Here is a 19,620-nt window from a genome sequence, read left to right as displayed (position 1 = left end):
TAATGAAACAATAAGATATGAGGAATCAAAAAATATTTCCTTAAAACTGTCAATTATTATCCCTATACAGATGATATCCAACTCTCTACTTGTGTAGAGACACACACACACACACACACACACATATCTTTCCTCACCTTCTCTAGAACCTTAATCTCTTTCCTAAACTCCAATCCTGCAAAACTTCTACATTAAGATGTCTCTTCCATATCTCAAATCAGTATGTCCAAAACAGAAATCACTATTGTCCTCACAAATCCACTCTTCCTGTAGCCTTTCCAATTTCTGTACCACCACTGTTTCATTCACAAATTCTTCCCTTTATCCATACTTCTCCTGCAATCCAGTTGCCAATTCCATAAATATTTCACTAATGTGTCCTACTCTTTCCACTCATACAGTCGATATTCTAATTCAGGCCCTCATCACAGATCACCTGGATTACTACGAACAGTCTTCTAATTTGTCTCTTTACTCCTGATCTCTTTAATCACCAATCAAGGTCACATACAGTTGGTAAAATAATCTTCAAGTCTAACCTCATCACTATCCTCAGAAATCTTCAGTTTCCCTTTGTCTCTAGAATAAAATACAAACTTCTTAGGCAGTCAGGGAAGTCCATGAAAAGCTTCTGGCTCACATGACCAACAAGATGGCAGATTAGATATCTTTTTCAATTGTCATAAACTTTCAAAACTCCCCAATATAAAAATTATATGCAAGAAGCTAAAATAATTGCAGCTGTCTTCACAGGCCAAAACACCAAGAAGTCTAAAGAGGTAACAATCCTATAAATTAACGGTAAAGAAGGCTAATCCATAACATATTTACCAAACCCTACCTCCCCCATCAGTTCCCATACTCTGGCAGGGTTATAACCTGATTCAGATTGTGCTGGGGGTGCCACTCTACCTAAGGCAGCAATGGGCTGTAATAGCAGCACTCAGTCAGAGAATAAGGAACAGAGGGAACTGGGGGCACTATGCCAGGGTCAGCTCCTTGGGAATGGGACTGAGACCAGTGAAAAGTGAATTCCCCAATTCACTTTTGAGAAGACTGAGTGAACTTTGATGCCCAATCCCAGCAAATGAATCTGCCATCAAAAGGAAAAGAGTTAGAAAGTATGCAATAGGGGAAAATGAGGGGAAAAAAATTACTAAAGATCTCAAGAGGAAGAAAATTCAGTTTAAAAACCTTTAACTCAGAAGCAGCTAGGTGGCACAGTGGATAAAGCACTGTCCCTTGATTCAGGAGGACCTGAGTTCAAATCCAGCCTCAGACACTTGACACATACAAGCTGTGTGACCCTGGGCGAGTCACTTAACTAAACCTCACTGCCCCACAACCCCCACCAACCCCCCAAAAAACACCAAAAAAAAAAGAGAGAGAGAGAGAAAACATGATCTTAAAAATGTGACCTCCATACAAGCAAAACATATTGATCTCAAAGACAAGATGCACAACAGGAACTTAAGGATTATAAGTCTCCCAGAAGAACAAAACAAAATTTTTAAAAATTGATGATAGTATTTATTAAAGCTGTGGTCCTTTTTACCCAATCTAGGGGGGGAAAACTGTTAAATTAAAAAAAACAAACTACTTGGAACTTCTGAATACAGAAAACAAAGTGCCAATACAAAGTATGGAGTGGAGGAGGGCAGAGAGTGGAAATGGACCATGAGATCAGGGATATGGGGAAATTTTTACCATGAAGCAATACTCTTGCAGGAATTTAAACTTCTAAGAATTAAACACAATAAAAAAAGGGGGGGGGGAGAAGAAATGAGGGTTTGTAATATTTACAAAGCAATAGCATAGAAATTGTTAAGAAAAAGAATTCAGCATCAGATAAGTTCTTTAGGGAGCAGAGTATTCAGTATGTCTTTGGAATTCATATCTTTAATTTTTGTTGATGTACAGCCATTTTTTTTCTAATCTTTGTCTGACTCTATGATGCCATTTGGGATTTTCTTGGCAAAGATACTGGAGTGATTTGTCATTTCCTTCTCCAGCTCATTTTATAGATGAGTGAACTAAGGCAAACAGGGTTAATGACTTACCTAGTGTTACACAGCTAGTAAGTGTCTGCCCTGCTTTGAATTTACTAGGCACTTAAATTTTGGCTGAACAGAATTGCCTCTTTCATGAAAGTCACTGGGATGTAATAGGAAAAAAACGACATTGGACAAGGAGTCAGAGAACTGGATTTCATACGGTCCCAGAGCTGTTACTAGCTGTGCTGTTACTTAACCTCTCTGAGATTTAATTTCCTTATCTGTAAAATGAGCACAATATTTGCTCTACCCCTTATAGAGAGGAAAGATGATATAATCCTTGAAAGAGACTTAAGGATGAGAGATATTATTTCATTCCCCTAATCCAACATATATTGATCACTTATGAAACTAAATAAATGCCTTTTGTGGGTCTCAATGACAAGCGCATAAATATAAAGAGGGGGAAAGAAATATAAATTCTAAGATCTAATAGATACTGGAAAGGTGGTGGTTATCTATTTATGACAGGGGTTCTTAACCGGGCTTGTGTCACGGACCCTTTGGCATAAGCCTGCATACTGTTCTCTGAATAATGTGTTGTTTTTTTAAATAATTGAAGAAAATGCTAAATTTCAATTAGTAGATTAGTGAAAATAAGGATGACATTTTCTTCCCCATTCGAGTTCATAAACCTTGGCTGAAATCTATCCAATAACCAACCGGTTTGGACCTCGGGCTAAGAACTGCTGATTAATGATATATGATGAAGTGGGGAGGGAAATATGACAGGCAGCAGCTTCTGTAATGTCTTTTCATTGAGTTAGCCTCATGCAAGAAGGGTAACAACAAAAAAAAGCATCAATTTAAAACATGTATTTATTAAATGCATATTATAAACGAGGTTGAAAGCCAGGCAATGGAGCCACAAAGATAACAAAACGAGCGAATAAGTGCCGAGGGTCCATGGGACACAGGAGGCTCAAACTTTCTCTTGCTCCCAGCCTAACTTGTTGCTTTCTATATAACGGTGGGGGGCAAAGCCTCAAAACCGAGGCATCTTAAGAAACAGTCAAGATGATGAAAACATTGAGCCTACCGAGGTAGTCACCCTGCTAATAAATGGCTGTCGATAATAATAGTAATGGACAGATGCAGTTGAACTAGTGAACATTTAAGGGGAAAGAGTCAGGCTGGAGACCCTCTTGAAGAAAGCTGCAGGAATATTCTCTAAGTAAGGAGTTGAGGCCAAGCAGAAGCAGGCGTCAAATAAAGTCCCAGGGAGGCTTTACTCCTCCCGGAAGGGGGAAGGGGCGTTTTGGGGAAGGGGGAGTTGCAAAAGGAGAGAAGCGAAGTGTGGGAGCGATGAGGCATCTAAGCAGACTCCCATCAGCCTGAAGGGAGGATGCGAGGAGATGAACTTTGTAACCTCGGGGCCTAGAACCAGAGGCAGGCTGCCGCGGGGGCATCAGGAAGGAGACGCCCGGGGGTGCCTGCCTACGGACGCCGAGGCCAGATTCTCGCCCGTCCCCTCAGAGGCCCAGGAGACCCACCACTCTCCTAGCCGACTTCTTTCCTCTACTCTTGCACCATCACTTACCTCCTCGGCCCTCCCTCAGCACTCCTTCGTCTTTCCTTTCTACCTCCCTCCCTTTCCAATTCTTCTCTAAGTCGGAGCCGGGATGAAAAAAGCAGCTGCCTCTTCTGTATCAGCGGCAGTCACGGCCCGCCAACAGCAAGCACTTACTGGCGGCCGCCATGTTGGGGGAGGGGCGAAAGAGAGGCGGAGCGAATTGGGCGCTACCACTTTTTCCCGGGGGGGGGGAAAGAGGTACAGCGCGGGGCACTAGAGAGAATCAACACAGCCTATGGAAGTTCCGCACAAGCCACTCTAGTGTATGAGTCTCGAAATTTGAAACCTCCCATGAAGTCAAGAACAAACAAAAAAAGGAGGGATAGTGTGACTTTCCGGCACCCGTGGCCCTTCCCCCAGCGTAAGGAATGGTGGCGTCCCGCAGGACGTGACGACGCCAAGAGGCTTCGTCCGGAGTCCTCGGAGGGAGCTGCTGTCCTTGGCCAAGTTCTCAGTGCCCGGGATCCCGGTCTGCAGGTGAGTCGATGATTCGAGAGGGGAGCAAAGGCCGGGGAGGCTCCGGGTGTGGGCCTCAGTTTCTTTCGTGCAGCTCCTCACTCGCCCCCTCCCCCCCGGGAGAACGGGCGTTCTTCTGGGGGGTCAGGGTCTCCAGGAGGGCGGAGGACATTCACGGCCCCTCATGGTGGCAGCACCTTATGATGGCTGCACCTCGGACAACCCTGAGGAGTAGGGATGGGAACTTCTTCTCAGGGGAGAAATCAAGGGACAGTTAGGAACGACAGTGACCTCCATGAGAACAGGAGCCATGTCCTTCCAAAGCTCTGTCTTCTCCCAGTGCCTCCTGTCGCGCTTCGTGTGTTGACAGCAGAGCCAGTCTGTCAATAATCAGTCAATTAGTAAACGTATATTAAGCGCCTACTACATGCCAACTACTGTGCTGTGGTTTTGGAAAATTGGTACATTGGGAGTGAGTTCCTGGGCTACATGCCTCGTAGATTACAGGCTAGACCAGTATTTAGGACAGGTGATGGTTTCCCCTTAAATCGTTTCTAAATCTCTGACTTCGGTGCGACCACAAAATTGAATTCAATTTCACCTGTATTTAGCGATCATTTGCTATTTGAAAGATATTGGTTCGTATTTTTATTCCCAGTGCCTAGGCACAATACCTTTCTGCCCTATGGGAAACGGCATTCTTAAATACACTGATACCAATAGTATTCACGTGTTAAAAAATAAATACAAATTTAAAATCAGTACAGGTGACAGCCTGCTGCAGTGGAAAATGCACTGGAAATAGAAAACTGTTTAGTTTGAGGCTATGCTATAAACTTAAACTTCTGAGCCTTAGTTCTCTGATTTTTTTTTCTTAAATTGGCATTTATATAGATGGTACAGTGGGTGAGACCACTGGACTTGCAGTCAGGAAAGACCTGAATTAGTCTACTCACACAATACTTGTGTGACTAGGGGAAAATCCGTTAACCCCTGCCTCAGTTTCCTCGTGTTAGCCAATCAATAAGCATTTATTAATTGCCTGTTATGTGCCATGCACTGTGCTAAGTGCTGGGTTACCCCTCCCCCCAAGACAACAGACTGTGATGTACAAAAAAGATACACACACACACACACACACACACACACACACACACGATAAATTGGAGATAATCAGTGGAGGGTAGGCACTATCATTAAGGCTTCATAAGTAAGGGTTCCTTTGTAGAAGATAGAATTTTGACTGGGACTTCAGGGAAGCCAGGAAGCAGAGAATGAGGGAAGGCATTCCAGACACAGTGGGGACAGCAAATGTCAAGTCTGGAGATGTGTGTTTCTTGAGGAATAGCAAGGAAGCCAACGTTAACTGATGGGAGAGTACATGGAGGAGTTACATGGAAGTTCTAAGAAAACTGGAAAGGTAGGAGAGGCCCAGGTCATGAAGGGCTTCTTTTAATGCCACACAAAGAATTTTGTATGTGATCCTGGAGGTGATAGGGAACCAGTGGAGTTTATTGAATACAAGGTTGCCATGATCAGATTTATGCTTTTGAAATCTGACAGCTGAATGGAGGATAGACTGAAAGTGGGGAGAGATTTGAGGCAGGGAGTCCAACCAAAAGGTTATTAGAGATAATAATAGCACCTAGCTCACAAGGTTATTCTAAGGATAAGATGAGAAAACTTACCTATGGGGCTTGCAAAGTTAGCTATTATTCATATAGTACTGTTTTTCACTGCACTTTACATACATTATCTTTTTGATTTTCATAGTATTCCTGTGAAATAGGTACTACAGATACTATTAAAATAAAGGGCTTAGTTTAAATCATCTTTATGGTTCCTTTCTACTCTGATTTCCTACAAATTTATGAAGATTGAGAACTCTTGAGCTGTTTGACTGTAAGCTCATATTAATAACTAACATTTATAAAGCAATTTTAAATAGAATAGAGATTGGACTTTTGATGTCATTAGTTGAGAGGACTCTCAAATGATTAAACTCCTTCTACCAATGCAGCTTAGTACTTTCTCTGTACTTTATAGTGTTAAAAAGCTGCCTGGGGCACTTCGAGGTGAAATGACTTGCTACCTCTAAATTTACCCGTGCTGCCTCTGGAACTTCACATAATTATCTGATTGTGTCCTCACAACAACCCTGGAGGTTTGTTCAAAATTATAGCCATTTTGCAGATGAGTAATTGAGACCAAGAAAGCTGAAATGACTTCATCATAGACAGAGCTAGAGTCAGGAATGGGCTTTGAACCTTGATATCTCCTAACTCCAAGTCCAGTGTTTTTACACCAAACTGCTTCTCATAGAATAATAATATTTAGAACACAGATGGTAACTTGTGGTTTTTCAAAACTTCTAACGCTGATGTAGATATTATGTTCTATAAGGTATATTGTATGGATTTTTTTTTGTAAATGATGATTAGGAGTTTGACATTCTAGCAGGTAAAGGCTTTACAGCAGGGCTGTAAAGTTACTCAGTTTACATAAAAGTATTATAGATAAGTTAGGAGTATTTTTTTTTTTGGTGAGGCAATTGGGGGTTAAGTGACTTGCCCAGGGTCACACAGCTAGTAAGTGTTAAGTGTCTGAGGCCAGATTTGAACTCAGGTTCTCCTGAATCCAGGGCTGGTGCTCTATCCACTGCACCACCTAGCTGCCCCAGTTAGGAGTACTTTTGATAGTGATTATATTTCAAGAGTGTTGTCATAGAAATGAACAAATCATGCAGTCAGTCCAGTGTTTTTCAGTAACCATATTTTTAGCCAGTAAAGGGTGGTGATGAGGGTGCATGTTTCCTCCATACATGACAGCCCTTTCCTCCAAAGCTGACATAAGAACAGAGAACTTGAAATAAGGAGCTACAGTTGGAAGCAAAAAGATCTGAGAAGAGTTAAAAGTAGGAACTATTAGAAGTAAGTTTTGTGAATCAGTCAAAATTTGCAGAGAGGCAGGAGAAAGTTTTAACATTGGGAGTTTCCTATATGAAGGAAATCACATTTCTTGACAGCCCTACTGCCCCACAAATTTAATTAAAAAAAAAAAAAGCCTTGGTCCAGTGGTTGGGAAACAAGGATCAGGAAGGATCTGGCCATGGGCCTTTTGAATAGTGCCCACATTTTCACCCTTAAATCCTTCTGTTTCTTTGACCTTCTGCCATTACAGCACTGCAAACTCTTAACCCTGGGTCTTAGCATATAGGAAAATACCTCTCTCTTTCTATTTCTGACCGGCCAAACATGGAGGAAATCACGAAGTCTTCCTGACCTGGATTCATCTGAACAGAAATCCTACTGTCCTTAGGAATTCTTTTATTGATCTCTTGTTGCCCATTCCATTTCCCACAAAGGCTATTCAAAACTATCCGTAAGTGCCCAAATACATCCCATCTCACCTTATTCTCATCATTTGATTTTGCCTTAAACTTTTCAGGGAAGATTGAAGTCATCCAATATGAAATCCCTCGTCTTGGTGTAATGTATGGATCACAGTGTTTGGAGTCAGATAATCTGTGTTTTAATTCTGACTTGGCTACTTAATACCTGACAATATTACTTAAAATCTTAGTCTTAGTTTCCTCATCCATAAAATGAAGTAGTTTGACTATCTGGAATTTATGGTCCATTCCAGCTTTGAACCTTATGATTCTATAAATGCCCCTCTATTTCAGAGGTGTCAAACATGCCTGACAATCCTGAGTGCTGCTTGAATCAGATTAAAATAATTGGGAACTATGTAACAAAAAAAATAAAAATACAATAGAATATAGATAATATTAACATGTGTTTTTCTAAGTCAGTATGCTGCCCCACAGGAATCATGCGCCCATTTTTTAGTTTTATACCACTGTTCTAAATCTACTGTCTTCAACTATTTACCCCTTTCTTTATCTATAATCTCAGAGGAAGAAGTGGCCCTCCTTACTAAAGCTAACTCCTCCACTTGTACCCTTAATACCATCAGGAGTCTTCGATATGACCATGCTCAAATTAATCTGGCCTTCCCTTTTGTTACCAATCTTTCCTTTGGATGCCTTCTTTCCCTCAGTGTACGTATCTTAGATTTCTATATCCTAAAAAAATTTTTTTTTTAATTTAAATTCCTTAGAAGTAGCTAGGAGGCACCATAGATAGAATGCTGGGACTGGAGTTAAGAAGACCTGACTTCAAATTTGGCCTCACACAATTTGCAAGCTGTGTGACCCTGGACAAGTCATGCTGTCTGTTTTCTTCCAATTCCTAAACTATAAAATGAGGATAAAAACAGCATTTACCTTGAAGGGTTATTGTGAGGATCAGATGAGATACATGTAAAGCACTTAGCAGTGTGACTGGCACATACTAGGTGCCTTATAAATGCTTATTCTGGGCAGCTAGGTGGTGCAATGGATAAAGCACCGGCCCTGGATTCAGGAGTTCCTGAGTTCAAATCCGGCCTCGGACACTTGACACTTACTAGCTGTGTGACCCTGGGCAAGTCACTTAACCCCCAATGCCCCACAAAAACAAAACAAAACAATAAATGCTTATTCCCCTGGGACAGCTAGGTGGCAAAGTGGATAAAGCAATGGCCCTGGATTCAGGAGGACCTGAGTTCAAATCCGACCATAGACACTTACAAGCTGTGTGACCCTGGGCAAGTCATTTGACCCCAATTGCCTCAAAAATAAGTAAATAAACAAGCAAATGAATGAGTGAACAAATAAATAGATAAATGAACAAGGGAACAAGCAAATAAATAAATAAATAAATGGATAAAAAGATAAATAGATAAATGTTTATTCCCTTCTCTTCCCCTACTGACACATACTAGGTGCCTTATAAATGCTTATTCCCATCTCTTCCCCTTCAACCTGCTTAACCCTTCAAGCTATCATCTTCCCTCTCTTCCCCTTTACTGCCAAACTTGTACCAAGAATGAAGAGGATTTATTGCTTTACCCCACTGGCTTAATCACTGCCCCTATGACTATACTGAAGCACCACTCTCTAAAGTCACTGATGATTTCATTGCTAAATGCAGTGGCTTTTCCCCTCACATTGAACCCCCTTTCCCTTTTACCCTGTGTCACACCACTCCAGACACTGAAAGTACATTTCCTATAATTTGTTTACAAAGGAAAAAAGAAGATACACATCCAGAAAAACTATACCAAAGTAAGAAAACTATAGCAAAGTAAGATAACTAGAGCTGTAAATAAAAGAAAACTACTTGGTTCCCATATAGTTCATGCATACATTTTCTGAGCTATTCTGTCTAGTCACAGTTTCTTGACCCTACTAGCTTGGATCTTTATGATTCCCTTTAGATTGAATAATTTATTCTTCCTCATAACCCTAAGATAACCATATCTCCTATACTAGAACACTCCAAAGATGATTTTGACATTCATCCACTGAGAAATAATAAGTAATACTTATGTAGTGCTTTGTATTTATAAAGCACTTTGCATGTATTATTTCATTTGAGCCTCACAAAATAATTCTTTGAATTATTTTTATTCTCATTTTACATTTGAGGAAAGCCAGAAAGCATCAGAAGGAGAATTTGAGCCCAAGTCTTACTAAGTCTCATACTATTTCCACCATATCATATGATGGGTTAAACTTATTTGTCTGTTTTATAACATTTGTTTCACATTCAGTGAATCAAAAAGCTTCCTGAATGAGTAGTAGGTTTTTGGTATTTCTTCCGCCCCCCCCCCCCCCCCTTTTAAAAGGGAACTCCTAATAAGAAATTCCCTCTACCCGTCCAGATCTTAAGTCTTAGAATATCTCCCAGGTCACTGTGAGGTTAAATGACTTGCCCAGGAGCATACTACTACAATGTGTTAACAGTTAGGGCTTGAAACTCAGAATTTAAAAAAGAAAAATACAATCAATTGTTTAGAACAAACCATAGGAAATCTCACTAAAGCAGTGGACAGTGAAAAGGGTTGGTCTTTCAGAAAAAAAAGGTGAAACAAACGACCAATTCTGATTGCATCACTCCATTCCAACATCATAATTCAAACAAAACTACTCTCTCCAGTGATCTGTAACTGCCAAATCTAATGGCCTTTTTCCATTTTTCATCCTTCTTGAGCTCTCCACACTCCCTGGCACTGTCAGTCACTCTCATCTCCTTGATAGTCTCCCTAAATTGTATTATTTGTGCAAATTTTATATCCTCATCTAGATCATAAGTTCCTTGAAGGCAAGGACAATTTTCTTAATCATCTTTGTATTCCATTGACAACCTTGCAGGGTGTTCTTCACATAGCAGTTACTCAGTAAATGTTTGCTGAATTCATTCATTCCAGAAAATTTTTAAATGATTTGCTCAAAGGATTTAAGGATTTAGAGATGGAAATGGCCTTCCTTATAGATGATCTTTACCCACCAGCCTCATTTTACCAAGAGTGGAAATTGGCCTCACAATTTAAATCGCTCACCTAGGCCATACAACTAGTTCAGTGAATCATAGAATTTAGAGCTGGGAGGAACCTCAGAAATCCTTTAGTCTAACTAACCCCATCATTTTATAGATGTGGAAACTGAGACACAGATAGATGAACTGATTGACCTAAGGCCATAGAGATGATATATAGCAAAGTTAGGATTCTCACCCAGGTCTTCTGACTCCAACCCATTCCTCTTTATTATTACACACTGCCTTCTGCATATTCCTTCTTAGACACTGTATATAATTAAGTATAATTTGGTTTCTTCCTTAAAAAAGCATTTTTAAAACTCCAATAATTAGTTTTTGAACTAATGAACTGTTTGTTCATTTTAGGGGCAATTGTTTTCTGATAGCTCTGCTAGTTAAGATAGAATGGAAAGATTATTGGCTCTGGGGACTGAGTATCTGGATTCATTTCCTACCTTTGTCACTATCTATATAACCTTGAGCAAGTCACTTGACCTTCCTGGTTCTCAGTTTCCACCTCTATAAAAAGAGGGAGTTCTACAAGGGAGCTTCTGAGGCCCCTTCCAGCTCTAAATCTGATCTTCCTCTCTGAAATTCTTCACAATGAAATCTGAATTTAGGACATAATTGTAGTCTTTCTATTGTATTAACTTGTAAATATCTATTGAGAAACCCTACATTGCAGATTTCATTTTTCTAGAAATACTTTTAAAGTTTTGAGTTCCAAATTCTGTCCCTCCCTCCTTTCCTCCCTGATATGGTAAGCAATCAGATATAGGTTATACATGTACAATTATGTAAAACATTTCCATATTAGTCATTTTGTACAAGAAGACTTGAATAAAAATAAAAAATGAAAAAAAGTGAAAACTAGCATGTTTGGTCTATATTTAATCAATATCAGTTCTTTCTCTGGAGGCAGATAGTATTCTTTGTCATTAATTCTTTGGGATTGTCTTCGATCTTTGTATTGCTGAGAATAGCTAAGTCATTCACAGTTCTTCATCAAAGAATATTGCTGTTACTGTGTACAACATTCTCCTGGTTCTCTGTTCACTTCACTATTCATCAGTTCATGTAAATGTCTTTCCAGGTTTTTCTGAAAACATCCTGCTTGTCATTTAGCACAAAATAATATTCCGTTACAATCATTTACCACAGCTTGTTTAGCCCTTCCCCAATTGAGGGGCACCCTTTGGATTTCCAATTCTTAGCCACTCAAGAAAAGGTATAAAAATTTTTGTACAAATAGGTTCTTTTCATTTTTTTTATCCAAAAAATATATCTTTGGGATATAGACCTAACAGTGGTATTGTGGGATTAAAGAGTATGCAGTTTTATAGCCCTTTAGGCATGGTTCCATATTGTTCTCCAAAATGGTTGGACCAATTAACAACTCCACCAACAGTGCATTAGTTGTCCCGGTTTTAGGCATGTTCTAGCATTAGCATTGGTATGAATATTGGAAATATTCATCCATCTTCTTGTCTAGTACTGCCATTAGCACCTATTCTAAGATACTAAGATCAACTATTCTGACCTCCTTGCTAACAAGTTTTTCTATTATGTTTATACTTTTCCTTTCAGTAGTCAGTTAATAATATTTTTTTAGATTTACTGAGAAGTTACTATTTTAGTAGATATAGTCATAGGGTTTTTGACCTTGGAGCTAAAAATAACTTATAAAACCTAAAATAATTCTAAATGAGTATTATGAAGTGGATTACATTTGCCAATAATGGCTTCCATTTTAAAGATAGGAAAGGGGAAAAAGAGTTATAAAGACCTTTTATCTTAACTTGCAAATGAATGGGGAGACTGGAAACAAAACTCAAGAAACCAACTCCCAGACAGGTTCACAGTTGCATTGTTGGTGAGGCATGAAAATGAGTACAACCATTCTGGAAAACAATGTAGAGTTATGCAAATAAAATATGTAAATGTCCATATCTTTTGACTCAGGAGATTCTACTGCTAGACATATACCCCCAAAGACACAGCAGATAAAGAAGAAAGGTTCCCAATACACCAAAATAGTTCTCAAAGTACTTTTTGTGATTGTAAAGAACTAGAAACCAACTGGATGTTCATTGATTGGTGAATGGCTAAACAAATTGTGGTTCATGAATATCAGGGAATAATACAAAGAAGCATAGAAAGATTTGCATGAATAGTGAATTAAGCTGAGCCAGGAGTATAATATACACAATGACTAGAACAATGTGTATGGAAACAGCTACCACCACAAAAGTTAAAACGGATTGCTGCAAAAACAAGACTGTTAGAGCCTTGTGGTTAAGAGTTTTTCTTTATGTTATGTATTATATTCCTATCACCAGTGCCTAGGATAGTGCTTGGGACATAATATGCACTTAAATGTTTTTTAATCGATAAAAAAATCGATTTCTTAAATTTTCACACTACTCCATACTGCTGCTACCCTACATCTTCATCATATAAATTTTAGACATTGTGTCATATAATGTTGAGGAATTTGTATTCCCCTCAGTTCCTAACAGATTCCTTACCCATAAATAAATTCAGCACTAACTACTGAATCAATTAATGAAGCCAAAACATTGAAGCAAGTTAGCAGCTTAAAGGGAACTTCAGTATTCCTATTTACCCCTTCTCTTCCACTAAATACTTTCTTCCTATTTGGGGTGAGGTTTTAGAGAGTTCTCAAAAAATAGTTTATATTCAAATGTCTCAACTTTTTTTTGTCCTTTTCTTTTTTTTTTCTTTTAAAGCAATCATGGTGAATTTAATTCAGGCTGTGCGTGACCACTGGGTTCATATCCTGGTACCAGTGGGATTTGTTGTTGGCTATTATCTAGACAAGAGGAGTGATGAAAAACTAACTGCTTTTCGGAATAAGAGCATGTTATTTAAAAGGTTAGTTTATGTATTTGTTTTCTAAACCTTCTGTTAACTGACTGATTTAATTTTTACAGTACAGAGTTAGGCAACAGTGTCCTGAAGGCAGCATAAAATAAACAGAAGTTATTACATCCCCTTTGGAATCTCATTAAAATGCTCTCACAATAAATTTGGTAAGGCATATCAATAGGAGGACAGTAGTACTTGTGTTTCAAAAGTTCATTTATTATTAAGTTATTTGGAACTTGAAACATTTTCCCATAAGAACATTGTTATTTGGGTTTTTCCACCATTTCAGAAAAATTGATTTTGCCCATACTTCAAAGATCTATGACTTTACCAGTGTGGCTACTTCTTCGGGTAATGCATCTCAAAACCCTGTATGAAGGAGGAGACAATGTAAGAGTTGCTCTGGCTAAAAAATTCATCACTATATTATCAACTTAGTGATGAGTCTTAGATGAACTTCATACTGAAAGCCCTTCCAATCTTATAGGACCCAAGGTCACTTCCATGTCATGGTGACGTATCAGTAGAATAATTAACCCACAGTAATAACAGTACTTTTGTGGCATTTTTTCTATTTTTCAAACCAGTATGGAGTAAGGCACATCAGGTGCATAGGTTAGGGCTGGCAGGAGGAGTGGCTCAGGAAGGGTATAGAATGACATTTGTAGGTCAAACAGTGTAGGCTGGTAGGCTAATAGTAACAGAAGGTTCCAGCAGAAAGCTACTCATATGGTTGTTTACATGTGTTTCACAAGTTACATTCATAAGTCAAAAACTGCCTATACTTTGTGTAGATCTGGTTACTGTACCTCAAAAAATATATAATGGAGCTGGAGAAGGTCCAAAGAAGCACATCCAAAAAGATCGAGGTGATAAGGCTTCCATATGAAGTTAGACTAAAAAAGGAATTGAGACCTTGTAGTCTGGGGGAGAAGGCTAAGAATTTGAGAGAAATTAATAAAATTATGAAAGATAAGGATGAAATGTATACATTTCAGACTACTGGACAAAACATCTTGAATGAGAACTTATATTTATGTAGCATTTTACTTGTAAATCTTTGAAGGACAAAAGATATAGTTTGAGGGTACTGAGAAAGAATATGACCTGGCATTATCATAATTACCCAAGATGTGGGCTACTCCAGTATGGGATTGAGGGACAAGAATAAGTATGAAAAATAAAGACCATAGTCTAATTTGAATAGGTTTTTTTTCCCCTTTCCATGGCCACTTTTAGGTAAAAGATTGTACATCATTTACATTGGTTGATATGCCTTTAGTTTTAACTGAGAAGGCATCATAAAAACAAGGTTTATCATATTTTGAATAAGATCACAATTTGGAGCTAAAGAAATCTTAGAGGTTATCTAGTCCAGTCCTCTCATTTTAGACATGAAGAAATTGAGGCCCACACATGTTAAGGGACTTGCTAGGGCTCACATAAAATCTAGCAAATAACAAGAGTCAGGATTTGAACTAGGTCCCTAAGTACCAATCTACTCTTTCTATTACACTAGTGCCCCATAAAATAGTCAAATTAACAAAATAAAGAATTGTAAGTTAATCTTCCTTTAACTTTCTCTTTTTTACTTTCACAAAAATTGTTTCTTAATGTTTGTCTTTTACTTCTCTTTTTCTTTCTACACAGAGAACTAAAACCTAATGAAGAAGTTACCTGGAAATAAAGGCTTTAGCTGAATTGAGAGATTTTCATGTTGAATAAAAATATTTAATTAAATAAAAAGTGCTTTCATCGTTTTTACTTAAGAAATTTTGTTGTCCAAATTATGATGAGCTCCTATTTCAAACTGAAAAAAATGAATTCATTTCTTCAGATAGTTGGGAGTTTGGAGGTGTGTGTGGGGGCAGGGGGGAGTTCCTCTGGAGGACACAGGACTTGATTTGCACTTGGGATTTAACTTCCTAGTGTTTTTATATTTTAAAAACAAATGTTGGGGCAGCTAGGTGGCGCAGTGAATGGAGCGCTGGCCCTGGATTCAGGAGGACCTGAGTTCAGGTCCGGCCTCAGACACTTGACACTTACTGGCTGTGTGACCCTGGGCAAGTCACTTAACCCCCATTGCCCCGCAAAAAAAAAAAAAATGTTGTTCACAAATTTTAATGAAACTTTTCATTTAAAAAATAATTAATTTTAAAAACACCACATGGTTAATCCTTTAAAAAAATGATACTATACTTTAGGAGATAAACTTTAAATTATCATTATATGGTTTTAACTTAAAATAGGAGAATATGGAGCCTTTAAGAATTTTCCTTTGTTCTGACTTTTATGAACTGATGTATAGTGAAGTGAACAGAACCAGGAGAAGCAATATTGTTTGATGAAGAACTGTGAATGACTTAACTATTCTCAGTAATATAATGATCCAACACAATCCCAAAGGACTAATGATGAAGCATACTATCTACCTCCAAAGAACCGATATTGATTGAACACAGACTAAAGCATGCTATTTTTCACTTTATTTCTTTCATTTTTCTCTTGTATTCTACTTGTGCAAAATGACTAATATGGTTATGTTTTACATAATTGAACATGTATAACCTATATCTGATTTCTTACTGCCTCAGGGAAGGGAGGGAGGGAAGAAGGGATAGAATTTGGAACTCATAACTTTAAATAAAAATGTTTATTAAAAAAAATTTTTCCTTTCCTCTAATTGATGGGGGAGGGGGTGTTGAATAATATGTAACCAAATAGTGCAAAACTAATATCTGAAACGAAACAAATAGGAAAAGGAAAAGAAAGCTACTGTTTTGGTGACATTGAAATTAGGGCATAAATTTGCTATTGGGGTATATTTTCTAGAAATATAATACTAAATGCCAGGGCATATGAAATTTGTTTCTCTTCTGACTCAGTTATTCGTCTTATCATATAATGTACAGCTCAGCTCCTTGCTAGAAGCAAAGCAATGTGATTTACTTGAGTAAAGTCATTAATGAAAAACATGACTAATTAAAACAATACTTGAAATCATATTCCCTAATTATTTCTGTAATAAAGTATCAGATCTCTAATCAGATCATTATAGGGATATTGAAATTGCTAGAGTAAAGGGCAGCTCAGTGGTTCAGTGGATATGGTGCCAGGCCCAAAGTCAAAAATACTCATCTTCCTGAGTTCAAATCTTGCCTTAGACACTAGTTATATGACTGGACAAGTCATTTAACCCTGTTTGCCTCAGCTTCCTCATCTGTAAAATAAGCTGGAGAAGGAAATGGCAAACCACTGGTATCTCTGCCAAGAAAAACTTAAAAAGGAAGTGATGAAGAGTCCAACATGACTGAAACAACTGAACAGAGTAAAAAATACACACTAATGCAGACATATGTTTAATGTGATTGTACACATATAACCTGTATCAGATTGCTTGCTGTCTTGGGGAAGGGGGAGGGAGAAAAATTTGGAACTAGAAATCTTATAAAAACAAATGTTGAAAACTGTCTCTACACCTAACTAGAAAATAATAAAATACTTTTGTGGAAAAAACCACACACAACAAAAACAAGTTCAAGGACCCCAGGTTATGAACTCCTGCAGCTAGAACCTTCAGAGCTCTGCCTCTTTTGCTGTCCCATCCCACACCTTTCTGTTTTCCTCCCTTTAGCAATCTCATTTACACCATTCCTCTGAAAATGACTCCCCAAACCTATTATGCCTATATTGGTTATGTTATTGCATTATAGCTCAGTGGTTCCCAAGTATAAGTCAATCCCTTAGCTAAGGAATTCAATGTCCACGATCCAGGGCTACTCATTTCAGTATTTCCTCTTTATTCCAGTATTATCTCATTACTCCCTTCCACAGGCTATTCCAGCCAAAGTAGTCTATTTTCTATTTCCCAAATATGCTCTGTATGTTCATATTTTGGGGGGGGGAGTTATCCATGCTTTTCTCTCTACCTGGATGCTGTGTCCTTTAAGACAGAAATATAGTAGGTGCTTAATAAATTTTTACTGAAGTAAATTTGCAGTAAATTAAAATAAATATACATTTCATTTATCTGGGACAAAACAATGAAAATGGTTGTTTCTAGGTTTGGCCTATGATAACTTATTATGTATTTCTTCTGGTTTATGTTGTGTGATGCCACTCAAACTGAGAAGTCTTAAAACTTAAAAGAAGTAGTGTACATTTGTGTAATGTGTGTATACACATATTTGTATATGTAAGTGTTCCAAAAGTTCTAAGTTTCTTGGGACCCCCGGTTTAGTACATATTATGAAGTTAGCACAAAAAATCCTATATGTGTACATATGTATAGAACTATCACCTATCTATGCAATAAAATAATTATTTATGTTATAGTTAGTTCCTTGCCAACACAAGCAAGAATTTCTCATCACATCCTCTGAGTTTTAAGTCTTCTGACTCCAAACCCAGTCTTTCTTCCTCTACGCCACGCTTGCTCCCCATCTTTCCCAGGCTACCACTGTGAAGATGGCAGGGGAAGAAATGCTCAGAACCCCATGATTCGGGCCTCGGTTTCCTCCTCTGTAAAACGAAAGGTTTGAGACCAAGGGATTTCTACGGCCCCTCCCCTGCAGGTTCTTAAATCCTAAAATCCTGAAAGGTTAAGGACCCACCTTGGCCTACCCGGACCCAGCTCAGTCAAACCATAGAAAAGAGCCCGAGGCGCCAGACCCGATCCAGAAGGTCCTCCCGTCCGCCTGAGGGTGCTATGAGCGGAAGAATCGCGATGGCGATCTTCAGGATCCCGGAAGTGCCGTGTGGGCGGGGCGGGGCAGCTCCGCGACGGTCACGTGGGAAATTACACCGCGGGAAAGGGCTCTCCGTGGACCTGCTCCCTCCTTCCCCCCTACGCCCCCTCCCGTCTTCATCTCACGTGACTCAGATCCCCTGCGTTTGATTGGTCAATGTCTGGGGCACGTGGGCAGGGCATAGCGGAGCGGGTTGGGCTTAGGCGTGGGGGTGGGGATGGGGACAGAGCTGGGGCGGGGGGCGGGGGGAGGGGTTGGAGGGGGGGGTGGTTCGACGCGGGGCCGTTGGCTCCAGACAAATAAACATGGAGTCCATCTTCCACGAGAAAGTAAGTGTCCGAGGTTCGGTAGGGTGCTCTTCCCACCTTGGGCGGTGCGGGAGGAGAAAGGTGTCCTGGGTTCTTCAGGGAAGCCGAGGCGGCCTCTCTTGCTACCTCCACCCTCCCACCGGGGCCTATCTATCCTGGGGAGGGGGCACCCTGCTTGGGCAGCGGCTTCCTTCCAAGGGCGCCTACCCATTTACCAGCCCGTGGACCCTCCTCATCGACCGCCGGCTACCGGCCACCGAGGAATCCGGGGAGGACCAGTGGGGCGGGGGTCAGAAGCCTCGGGGAGGGGCGGAAGAAGTGACTTTGAAGGGGATGGGGTCCTGTTAGTGATACCTTGGGCCCTGAACGTGAGAGGGTGCACTGGGTCAGTTCTTTCCTTGCTAGCTATTCTTCATGGTTACTGTAATCATTTTTACAGTTCCACTTTTTCTCCCCTCCCCCCCCCCAAGCTTCCGTGTCTGCTGCAGTCAGGATGGGAGACCCCCAACCACCTCCTCCACTTCCACCTTATAGCGTGGGTAGCTGGGTCGGGAAACGTAGTCTAGAAAGCCCTCCCTCTTCACTGAAGTGATTCTTTAATTAGTTCGATATTTGAAGTCCTCCCTATCTTTGAACTGGCAGAGCGATGTAGCAAAAAGACTACCGGACTTCGAATTAGGAGCCTTGGATTGAAGTACGGGCTGCATGGGCCTTCCAAGTCTAGTCACACCCCACTCCAACTCTAGTGTCTTTGGGGACTTGCCATCCCTACCTTTCAAGGTGGTTTTTGAGAAAGGCATTTTTTAAAACCTAGTAGGCACCATAACACCCAATTCAAATGCCACCTTTTCTGGTCCCTCTCCTTCCCCTGCCCTTCCTCTCAGTCCTCACATAGCACTGGATTTTACCTATTTATCGTGTTATATTCTGAGTTATCCCTATTTGTATTGGTGTCTCTTATCTCCCTACTATATTGTAAGACTTTTAAGAGAAAAAAACCTAATCTTATTTTTAAAAATGTTGCCCCCTTCAGTGTCCTGTGCAGAGTAGATGTTTAGTCAATATTTGTATTATTATATGTCATTAAAAGCCCCCAAGCTAGAAATCTTTTCTCTTTCCCCCGTCCATTGAAACGATTAGCCCACAAGAGTTTGGGTGTTGAGTGTC

At 39.6% G+C, this 19,620-nt stretch overlaps 3 protein-coding genes across 4 annotated transcripts in view; 2 read left to right on the top strand and 1 right to left on the bottom strand.

Annotated features, from left to right (window-relative positions):
* Window positions 1–3,795, bottom strand: part of CPSF2 (cleavage and polyadenylation specific factor 2) — a 31,009-nt gene extending 27,214 nt beyond the window's left edge. Inside the window, exon 1 of the mRNA XM_043983095.1 lies at window positions 3,595–3,795. The gene's annotated coding sequence lies outside the window, so the exon portion shown is untranslated. The remainder of the gene's footprint in view (window positions 1–3,594) is intronic.
* Window positions 3,796–3,945: 150 nt separating this feature from the next.
* NDUFB1 (NADH:ubiquinone oxidoreductase subunit B1) lies at window positions 3,946–15,137 on the top strand. Its single transcript, XM_043983096.1, has 3 exons — window positions 3,946–4,104; window positions 13,259–13,403; window positions 15,048–15,137. The coding sequence occupies exons 2-3, from the start codon at window positions 13,264–13,266 to the stop codon at window positions 15,082–15,084; spliced, it is 177 nt and encodes a 58-aa protein (XP_043839031.1). The 5' UTR covers window positions 3,946–4,104; window positions 13,259–13,263; the 3' UTR covers window positions 15,085–15,137.
* A 3,262-nt stretch (window positions 15,138–18,399) lies between these two features.
* The window catches only part of ATXN3 (ataxin 3), a 37,690-nt gene continuing 36,469 nt past the window's right edge, over window positions 18,400–19,620 (top strand). For both annotated transcript variants that reach the window (XM_043982232.1, XM_043982231.1), the window contains exon 1: window positions 18,400–18,474. In XM_043982232.1, the coding sequence (XP_043838167.1) occupies window positions 18,451–18,474 (24 nt within the window). In that variant the 5' untranslated portion in view covers window positions 18,400–18,450. The remainder of the gene's footprint in view (window positions 18,475–19,620) is intronic.

This window comes from Dromiciops gliroides, chromosome 2 (genome assembly GCF_019393635.1).
Source record: "Dromiciops gliroides isolate mDroGli1 chromosome 2, mDroGli1.pri, whole genome shotgun sequence".
Taxonomy (NCBI): domain Eukaryota; kingdom Metazoa; phylum Chordata; class Mammalia; order Microbiotheria; family Microbiotheriidae; genus Dromiciops; species Dromiciops gliroides.
Note: the sequence above shows the minus strand (reverse complement) of the source record. Positions and strands in the feature narration are given on the sequence as shown.

Coding starts and splice junctions, on each gene's coding strand:
- NDUFB1 (XM_043983096.1), top strand. CDS start 13,264: ATGGTGAATTTAATTCAGGCTGTGCGTGACCACTGGGTTCATATCCTG. Junction 13,404..15,047: donor AAGAGCATGTTATTTAAAAG/GTTAGTTTATGT, acceptor CTTTCTACACAG/AGAACTAAAACCTAATGAAG.